At 43.2% G+C, this 10437-nt stretch overlaps 2 protein-coding genes across 9 annotated transcripts in view; one reads left to right on the top strand and one right to left on the bottom strand.

The window, feature by feature from the left end:
- Positions 1-10437, top strand: part of ANKRD6 (ankyrin repeat domain 6) — a 166225-nt gene that overhangs the window by 143233 nt on the left and 12555 nt on the right. For 7 of the 8 annotated variants that reach the window (XM_006778258.2, XM_006778257.2, XM_006778260.2 and 4 more), the window contains 3 exons: positions 1220-1333; positions 2036-2153; positions 3283-5724. In XM_006778258.2, the coding sequence (XP_006778321.1) occupies positions 1220-1333; positions 2036-2153; positions 3283-3854 (804 nt within the window). In that variant the 3' untranslated portion in view covers positions 3855-5724. Of the gene's footprint in view, positions 1-1219; positions 1334-2035; positions 2154-3282; positions 6190-7150; positions 8907-10437 lie in introns of those variants that run through there. The other variant, XR_001512234.1, reaches the window with a different exon arrangement.
- LYRM2 (LYR motif containing 2) overlaps positions 9801-10437 on the bottom strand; it is a 1912-nt gene continuing 1275 nt past the window's right edge. Inside the window, exon 3 of the mRNA XM_006778254.2 lies at positions 9801-10225. Within this exon, the coding sequence (XP_006778317.1) occupies positions 10145-10225 (81 nt within the window). The 3' untranslated portion in view covers positions 9801-10144. The remainder of the gene's footprint in view (positions 10226-10437) is intronic.

Here is a 10437-nt window from a genome sequence, read left to right as displayed (position 1 = left end):
CCGATCCCGCAGGCCAGGCTGAGGGACCCCACCCTGTCAAAGGGAAGGTTCAGCCCTCCTGGCCCCTAGGGCCTTGTGGGAAGTGTCAGGATGAAGAGGGGACCCAGAGGGCATGTGATTGAGAGGTGGTGACAGCCATTTCTTCTCTGATCAGTCCCATTGAACTCCCTCCACAGCCTTCCTCACGCTCGCTTTGGCCATATTTAGTGAAGCACCAGGAGGGTTTGTGCACTGGCTGGATAAATGCCCTGAGCACCCAGCTGCTTTCACTGCCTCTTAGGCAGCCACTAACATTTTTTTTTTAATACATTTTATTGATTTTTTACAGAGAAGAAAGGAGAGAGATAGAGAGTTAGAAACATCGATGAGAGAGAAACATCGATCAGCTGCTTCCTGCACATCTCCTACTGGGGATGTGCCCGCAACCCAGGTACATGCCCTTGGCCGGAATCGAACCTGGGACCCCTCAGTCCGCAGGCCGACGCTCTATCCACTGAGCCAAACCGGTTTCGGCCAGCCACTAACATTTAAAAGGGGGGGCGAATAGCCCTAGCTGGGTTGACTTGGTGGATAGAGCATTGGCCTGCGGACTGAAGGGTCCCAGGTTCGATTCAAGTCAAGGGCACATGCCTGGGTGCGGGCTTCATCCCCATTATGGGGCTTGCTGGAGGCAGCCATTCAATGATTCCCTCTCTCATCATTGATGTTTCTATCTCTCCCTCTCCTGGGTGGCAGGCTTTGCCCCTGGTTGGGGCTCGTGTGAGAGGCAGCCGATCGATGTTTCTCTCTCTCCCTCTCCCTTCCTCTCTTTCATAAATAAATAAAAATAAATAAATAAATAAAAGGGGGAGAATAGCTCCATACTTTAAGAAATAGTTTTTCTTTTCAATCATAGTCACAGAAACACTGTTCTGAGACCTATAGAAATTCTTTTACCTACAAGGTCTTTATTGGCTTAAATTTTATAATTACTGTATATCCATAATCTCTTAAACCCCTTAGGGACTTTAACAAGTGAGAAAAAGAAACATTGGCTACATGGAATCCTGATTGGAATTCTGAAAAATGAGAGTTCCGTGAATACTGCTTGAAAATGGACTAGAATGAGGGTGGAGGTTTGCTTGCCTTCTCTCTGGTCCCAGTTTGATACCCCAGGTCCCCTCCTCGGGGGTCCATCCTTAGGTCATCTCAGCCATGCACTCTGCCCATTGAATCCTAGATGCGTGTTCTGGACAAGCTGATGGTCGAGCGACTCTCAGCCGAGAGGACAGAGTGCCTGAGCCGCCTGCAGCAGCACTCGGACACAGAGAAGCTTGAGGGCGAGAAACGCCAGGTGAAAACCAGTACCTGTCAGTCCTTACCTGGTGGTTTACCACACTTCTCCTTGGAATTAAAAGACGGAGGCCTATCATTGAAAGCTCAGAGGCCGGGGTCCCCTAAAAGGGTTTGCAGCACATAGCACGTCATTTGCATCACTTGGCGATGAAGTCAATAGGAAGGGACCTGCCGCTCAGTTGGTGTTTGTTGCTGAACATGCCGGCAACAGGTGGGGACTGAAAAGTTCCTGGAACATGCTGGGGGAACTGTGACGTCTGCCCCGAAGCTCGTCTGTGTGTGGTGTGTTCACTGGGCCCTTCCTCTATTGAACAAGATCTGGTTCCTGCCCTCAGAGTGTGTGGTCTACTCGGGACAATAGACCTAAAATGAGCACTTGCGGTGTCTGAGCGCCCGTGCTCCTAAGCAGGCAGAACTGCTTAGTTGGGAAGACGTGGGAAGCTTTGGGTCTTTGAGTTGAAGGTGGCTCTTAGTCACTTAATGAGGATTATAGACACTGTCAGCCTGGGTGTTGGGTGAATCCTGATCTATAGAGGGCAAGCAAAGAGGTTGTGTGTGGCCTGTGGGAGGGGGGTTATCCACAGGGTTGGGGCTTGTCGAGATGGTATTCCCAACTATTATAGTTTAAAAGTCCGTTCTTGATGCTTTATTCATTAACCATGGATTAAATTCACCTGAGTATTTTGTGGGTGCTTTTCAGATGTCCTTGGTGGATGAATTAAAAACCTGGTGCATGTTGAAGATTCAGAGTCTGGAACTGAAGCTTTCGGGAGACTCTAGGGCTAAATCCACGCCATCTACTTGTGAGTCCTCCACAGGTAACCCTCATGCAGAGAGAGAGCCCTTCCACCCAAAGGTGATGAAAACCCCCAAATCTTGTTCTCTCCTGCATCCTAAGGCGGCCCATAGGATAGGGCTGTGGAAAACTGGATTGCAGAGCAACCTGTAGGGGCAAGGACAGGCTGTGTCACTGCCGTATACCAGGTCCGGTGCAGCAGTAAAGCTCCCTCATCGAAGTGGTCAGCATATTGGAATGAAGGAATAAAAGAATTGTTTTGATCGTTGATAGCAAGTGCTTCAGGTACAGTGTTGGTGTAGAGTGGACCCCGTCCTGAGGGGTGATGAATGGACATCTGTCCCCTCAGCAGCTGCCCTGGTACCTCTTCCCCGTCTTCTCCTCTGTGATTGGCCTTTTACCTTCATCCAACTCTGTGAAACCTCGTTGAGTGCACATCATGTATTAAAGCTGCCTCAGGTGCTAGATCAGAGATGCTTCTGCAAAGCATCGTTACATTGGCCACAGAGATTACCCACAGTGATAGCTTTAAGGACATTCAGAGACTTAGAAATTAGGCTTCCAGGGGGGTTTGGTATGTTGAGTGTCTTATGTTACCACAGGCCATCTCTGGGACTGTGGGTTTATCTACTTTATGCTCATGACAATGGCGAAAATCCCTGGCAGATTTTTCACGCGAGGACTAGTTCTGGAGCTTGGCGTGGAGCTCTGAGAACAGGGGATGGGACCGCCTTTCCCATTGGAGCTTTGCTCAGGGACCCAGTTCCTGGGGCTGTGTGTGGAAAGGGATACTCATTCTCACTGGTAAATGCCCAGGTATGTTTTGAGACACTTGGTGAGCTGTGCCATCCTTGGCCGTCAGGATTGGTGCCCGGAGCCTTCCGGAGCGGGTTGAGACAGGCTAAAAGAGAGGCCAGCACCTTTTTTGGCTTAGCTGCCACCAGCATGGCTAACACAGTATCCATGAAAGCCTTGCCAAGCCAGATGGTCATCAGGAGAGAAGGGGCAGGAAGGCAGAGCAGCAGCTGCACGCTGGTTGGGGAGTGGGAAGGCTGTCGGTCTGCAGGGCTCTCAGGGCTCCCGGAGGCCGACCTACAGCCATGTGACTGCCTGTGGCTTCGCTCTGACTTGTGTTTTCCTTCCCAAACCAGCTGTGGATCCATCAGTGGTGACAGCAGGTCCAGTCGCAGCTTCTGACACTTCCCCTCGGGTGGTCAGGCCCAAGGAAAAGGGACTCGGCTCCACGGCCGCCCACAGGCTCCAGCAGGAGCTGTCCTCCTCCGACTGCACAGGCTCCCGACTGAGGAGCATCAAGGTCCAGACAGCCTTGCTGCCCTTAAAAGAGGCAGCCAGATGCGATCAGCAGGCCGGGCCCTGCGTCCACAGAGGCACCCAAACCAAGAAGTCCGGGAAAAGTGGGCAGACGAGGCATCGAGCCCAGCCACCAGCACCCAGCACCACCTGCGGGCAGCCACCACCAGCTACAGGCAGCGAGCAGACTGCCTCTCACATTCGAGACACCTCCCAAGCTCTGGAGATCACCCAGTATTTTTTTGAGGCTGTTGCTACCCAGATGGAGAAGTGGTATGAAAGAAAGATTGAAGAAGCACGAAGCCAAGCCAGTCAGAAAGCCCAGCAAGACAAGGCCACCCTGAAGGAACATATCAAAAGTTTAGAAGAGGAACTTGCTAAACTAAGGACGAAGGTGCAGAAGGAAAATTAGGGCCTGGGAAGTGGCTCAAGAAAGGATCCTTGGGGATTTCTGGTATAGCAACTGCAGAATAGCTGTGCCCCAAGTGTCAGTTAGAGTGCACATAGCAGACTTGCCTTTAAAAAACATCACTAGTTTCTAAAATGTGCCAGACACACACGTTTCCTATGCCCTGACGTTATGAAGACGACAACAATTAAACTGAAACCAGGGAAAGCTTGTTTAGTTTCAGGTTTCATTACAAACTTAAAACCTCAGCCCAGGTTCATCTGAAGTTCAAAAGCTCAGATTAAGCGAACCACCTAGATACTCAATGATGTGTAAACCTAAACCCTAAAATTCAGGATGTACAAAATAATAAAAATCAAAAGCAAGAAAAAAAAAGTTAATCCCTTGTGAACTTAAATCGAGTCATCATTCATGTAAACACACCTGCTGTGCCTAGAGGAGAGTGTCTTTCCGTAAGAGCGGTAACGGCGATGCGGTAACGCCTCCCTCAGATGCAGAATTCTCAGAGTGCTGACACTCTAACCAGGTGAAAATTTATCACACGGAGTCTGAGGAGAAAGAGATTTTCATCATGTCACAAAATCCAGTATAACTTAAAACAAAATGTTTTAAAAAGTCAGAGTGTGTTTAAAAAATGAGTCATTGGATAATAGCACTGGAATGTTTGTTAATAATGAACACAGATGAGAAAGATTCAAACCATTTGATCACAGTTTCTGTATTTTCAGCCAAAATATAGAAATACTATATTTTCTGTTAATCCTTGTGATTTTTAAAGCAGATTAATGGGGGGCGGGGGAGGGAGTCACATAACAATTACCTGAAACTTCAATAACCTATTGATAATCAAACCCATTTACCTTAGAGTACCTTCCTGAATTTGAGTTTATGCATCAGTATTTTATAAAGAAATGAGGCCATTTCTTGAAAGTACTTCATTTTTAATTGAGTTCTGTCATTAAAACACCCCAAAAGCTTTCGCACTGCTTCGCAGTGACTGTGCTGAGTTAGACCCCAGCACTCCCCAGCCTCCGGGGCCCTGAGGGTTTTGCTCTGCTCTAAAGAATATACAAAGTTACAAAAGTAGCTCCGTGTGTTGAATCTTTCAATTCAATCATCTTCAGACTTCTTGTCCCTTGGAATGTGGGATTATATTCATCTCCTCAAAATTCCATGTATGCACAGAAACCTCAGTTCTATTTCTATAAACACAGGAACTGAGTAACTATTGTCTGTAATTTTGAATAAAATGTTGCTTATTGAGCCAAAGAGAAAAGAATGACTTCTTGACATGGAAATACTCAGAAAAAACAAGGTATGTTTTTAGCTCCTTTGTGGGGGTTTTGCCTGCCACACTCACCGTTGTTTTTGTTTTTCTTAATAGTGACAGTGTGGATATAAACATTCCTCATAAATGTAGACAAAGGGCAGCTTGACCGAACCTGGGTAGGGAATTCATGTGATGCTCTCAAGCTTCTTTCCACGCTCCTGAGCTTGTCTTGCTCCTCAGCTGCTGTGAGGCAGACGGTCTTCCCGGAGACGCGCTGGATTGCTGCTTGTGGAGGTGCTCTCTCGTTCCGAGTTCTTGGTGCAGAAGCACAGCGCTGGGTGGTAGCGCTGGGTGGCACCTTCGGACCATAGCGTGCTTTGGTGGGAAGTAGTTTGATTACGTACCTCCTGCCCACCAGGAGCAGGCAGCTTCTTACTGTGAGCTGGCTGTTTCCATCCAAGCCGCAGTTAGGGACGAGAGCAGGGAGGAATGAAAAAGGTCAAATGTACCTCATCTGCAGAGGACACAGATCTTGTTTCTCAAAGATGGGAAAACCTGTAATAGAGGCTGGGAGACGGAACAGGCCATCAGCCTCCTAACCCAGAGATAGATGGCAGCCTCTCAAGACAAACCAGTAGCTCTGATCACACCTGCGTTTGGTCTGTTTTTGTTCCTTATTGTCAAAAAACTCAGCTGTGGGTCCGATGTGGTTTTTCTTATTTTTACCTTGTGCTATCTACTAAAATGAGCAAATGCCACAACAGTACTTTTCCAAAGAAGCAGAACTATTAACTATTTATAGCTGGTCATGTAGGTCGTGTTTCAGACTGAGGCTGGAACCTTCAGTGGCTGTGGGGAAAGTGATGTAAAATACATAAAAGTTATGCAGTATTGCAGTGTTGCTGTTTTTTGCTGTTGTTAGTGCATTATTGCATTTGAGTATAGTAATATTTGTGATAGACTGAATACCAGTTCTAATCTTACCTTTGACTTTGGGAGCCCAAAATAAAGGAAGTGATCTTTTCATGTTATACCCTCTTTTTTCAGTCAAGCATTGATGCTTGAGAGGTATGTGGTCTTCTATTTATGATATGTAATATAAACAACATATTTAACATTTTTATCACCTTGAATTTCTGTTACTTCCAAGCATGAGACTTGGTTCTCAACACTATGGATACGAAACTCCTTATTTAAAACATGAAAGTGTGAATATTTAGCCTACATTTTCATTTGTGTAGCTAACCAAGTTTTATGATTCCTGAAAGAGTGCCTTCACTCAACCACACTTCACCATGTTTCCATAAAAGTGTAGTTTAAACACATCTGCTTTAAAGTAGAGATCAGGTGAACTGCATGAAAAAAATATTTTTAAAAAGCCTGTTGTAACATGGAAAGATTTCTCAGTGTGAGCTTAAACAAATGTTTTATTTAAACTGTTGACCTTTTGGAAAATACTGAACAAAGAAGGAGGATAACATTACTTGTCATTTTATGCAGACAAAGATAACATTTTTTTTTTACTAACAAATAGTTCCTAAAAGCTAAGTATAATTCATCTTGTGATATAAAAGCCAATTAAGATTTAAAAGACAAGCCAGTTTTAAAAAGCTAATGACATTTTTAGAATACATCTTATGAATAAGAAAAAACATTAAAAATGTATTTTGTTATGTTTTTAAAGGGAAATATGCGTTTCCTATATAGTAAGTCAAATATTATGACTATAAATGTGAATATATTAATTTAAATTAATAACACAAAAGCAAGACACAGTACAGCACAGCACTTTTTTAATACAAAATAGAGTGGGTAAAGTGATTCACTCTTCTCAGTAAACAAATAATTAACTTAATTCTAGTATAATTTCTCAACTGCCTGACTCAGGGAAGGAAGTAGCTCAAGGTGATTTCTAGTTTGGCACAGAGTGACGATTTGCTTTGTATTCTGTTTGGATCTTATTCTACATAATCCTAATTTTGTTTTCAAAGTAGATGTGAGCAGCTTCCTTTTGTTTTTATTTTACTAGCATTTTCCTTCCTTCATGAAAGAGAGATAATTTAGGTAAGTATGGGTCTCTGCCTCTCAGCTCTCCTGTGTCTGTTGGCATGACTGCAGTAATACCTACACCAGGAAATACATTCTGCTGTCCTCAACCTTTAAAGTCCTGTGACTCTGCAGGCACATTCATAGCATTGCCATGCCAAGAGTTTAACATTTCCAACCTGACACACTTAAAAGGGGGCAGTGACACCGGGACAGTCAATATGCTAAATAAGAAATAGCCTTAGCCACTTCTCATATGCTAGAAAGCTTTTGTATTAAAATTTTTTAATATAAAGATTTATTCAAATACATAAACTGAACATTCAAACTTCTTAAAATTAAACATTAGGAACAAGACTTGCACATTCCAACAAGAGTGTAGTTTACAGGGAACATACCCAGGAAGGTAACTTGTCTTTATCAGAACACTGATAAAGATGATGAATAAAATGTACTTCACCAGCAGTTCTGTTCTGGCCAACATCTTTCTTAATGACCATCATTTCATATGTGAGGAGAAATTGCTAAATAAATCTTAGGCTAAACAACAGACTTGACCTATAATTCAGGGGGAATATTCAAAGCATGTAAGTGAACTAATAAAATTAAACTGTTCTGTAGAAATGAAAGTAAAAGCTTGTCAGTTATAATAATCTTAGCTTCTGGAAGGTAAGAATTAAGATTTGTGTTTTACCGATTTTAAAAAACAAACAAACTACAGGTTTGGTTTTCTTTAAGTCTTTGGTATTTGCATCTTGCAAATTCAAACCACAAACGCTCTTACATCTTCCATATACACCACTGCTGGGAAGAACAGCAAGTCACTGACTTCCTCACAACTTCAACGGATGGTTTTTAGCTTTGTGAGATTTTAGGTTTTCTAGGGACAGCCTATACTTGAGTATGTATGTCCATCATGCTACTCAAAGAATATTTTTAATGTGTTCTCTGTTCAGAAACTGTTCACAAATGCTTTTTTCATCAGATGGCTTTGCAGTAGGCTGGCCAGTGCACATCTTTATAAAATCTAAAAATTGTCTCATGAAAGCATTTTGAATTAGCAGATTACCCTGTGGCAGAGTATGCAGAAATATTTGGTCTTATGAGCTCTGAGGCTGTGGGACATGGAGGTGGACCCTGGCTGTGCAGGCCATTGACATATGCCACCATCAGCTAGGCCTCTCCTCTGGCACAGTCCAATACTAAACACTGTTTGTCTTTCTGCGTAATTTTCTCTATATCTTTCAGGGGCTGGTCAGATTCTTGGATTAATTTTTTAGACCTGTTCTGTAGATGAACAGAGGACTTCAGGCTGCAGGACTGCTGGTCCCAGCCTCTTACCACAAACTCACTTTGACTATATTACCTGTTATACATTTGGTCTCTTTCAAAAGTGTTCTGAAGTCCATGTCTTTCTCTGATGTATTCTTTAAGCTCTTTGTTTTTTTTCCTGTCACTGGAGAACCTACTGCACTGAAGACCTTCCCTAGTGATTTATTGTGCTACTTCTACATGGATGTTAAGGTAATTGCATTAGTTTCATCCAGAAGTTGCCTCTTCTTTTGGTGTTCAAGGTACTTACTAAGGTTCTCTTTCTCCTTTCTCTTCAACAAAGATCTGGATTCCCAGTGGTGATCTTTTTCAGTATCAGATCATGACACATCTGCAGAACAAACCTCCACCACCGTGAGGGATAATACAGGAGGATTTTTCAAGGACGTTCCAGGCTATCTCCTGAGGTCAGTACACCCCCAATCCTACCTGTCATACTGTTTTCCAAAACAGCTTCATTGACTTACACAATGTTATATGCCAATTATATTTTAATTTTTAAAAATGAAAAGGAACAGCTTTATAATTCACATAGGATACATATAAAATATACATTTTCATGGGTTTTAGTATATTCAGAGTTATGCAACCAAAACCTAACTTTACAATGTTTTCATCACCCCAACAAGAAACCCCATATCCAGTTACTCTCCATTACATCCAGAGCCCTAGCAACCACTGATCTTTCTACCTATCCCACACATTTCCTATAAACGGGATCAAACAATATGTGATCCTTTGTGACTGGCCTCTTTTAGTGTTTTCAAGGTTCATTCGTGTAGCACTTATCAGTACTTCACTCCTTTTTATTGCCGAATGTTTTATTGTATAGATATACCACATTTTTTATTTACTTGTTTATCAGTTGGTGGGCATTTGGATTGTTTGGGCTATTCTGAAATAATGCTGCTATGAACATTTGTGTACATGTGTTTTGTAGACATGTGTTTTTAGTTTTGTTGGTTGCAACCTAGGAGTGAACCTGCTGAATCAAGTAACTATGTTTAACCTTTGGGGAGCTGACAGTCTGTTTTCCAAAGCAGCTGCTCTATTTTCTGCCCCCACCAGCAGTAGATGAGGGTTCTGATTTCTCCACATCTGCCCCATTAGTAGTTATCTCCCTTTTTGATTACAGCCATTCTAGTGCATGTGGTGGATGTGTAGTATCTCATTGTGGTTTTGATTTGCATTTCCCTGATGAATAATGGTGTTGAGTATTTTTTTTATGTGCTAATTCAGTGGTCAGCAAACTGTGGCTCTTTGGCCCCTTGAGTGTGGCCACGAAGTTTCAATCGCACTGTACGTGCGTGCCCGCACGTGGTATCTTGTGGAAGAGCCACACTCAAGGGGCCGCAGTTTGCCGACCACTGTGCTAATTGACCGTTTCTTGTACTGGTTTTTGCTTCTTATAAAAACTGCTGACAAATCCAGAAACATTTTCAAAATACAGGGTATGTTTTTCAGAGCTAAGGAAATGGTTCCAATGCGGCTTTTCTTTGCCCTCTGTGACATGCCATGCTCCACGTTCTGATACTCTGCTGGAGTGCTGGACATACAGTTTGACTTGACTTTGGGCTGCCTGTTGTTGAGCATAAGCTCAAAAAACACATGGAGACCTTGGAAATCTTTCAGGATAATGCTATAGTTAAGATTTTGCTAAAGCAAGTGTTCTTTCTAACTCCTTGAGCTGCATGTTGCCTTGTGTAATCATCATCCGGATTGTAACCTGTAAGAGAAAGTGAGATCTGGTCACTGTTTTACCTGGTTAATCAAGGTGCCGCCGTATGATTGTATTTGTTCAAGTTAAGAACCAATGCTGAGAATTCAAACTGCTGCGTATTCGAGAAGCCAAAAATCTAACAATCAGGAGTGCACGGTGTCTGACAGTCATACTTCCCAGACCCTCCTGCTGTAATATTTACAATATTTTTGTGTGTG

The sequence above is a fragment of the Myotis davidii genome, unplaced genomic scaffold, assembly GCF_000327345.1.
Source record: "Myotis davidii unplaced genomic scaffold, ASM32734v1 scaffold269, whole genome shotgun sequence".
Taxonomy (NCBI): Eukaryota; Metazoa; Chordata; class Mammalia; order Chiroptera; family Vespertilionidae; genus Myotis; species Myotis davidii.
Note: the sequence above shows the minus strand (reverse complement) of the source record. Positions and strands in the feature narration are given on the sequence as shown.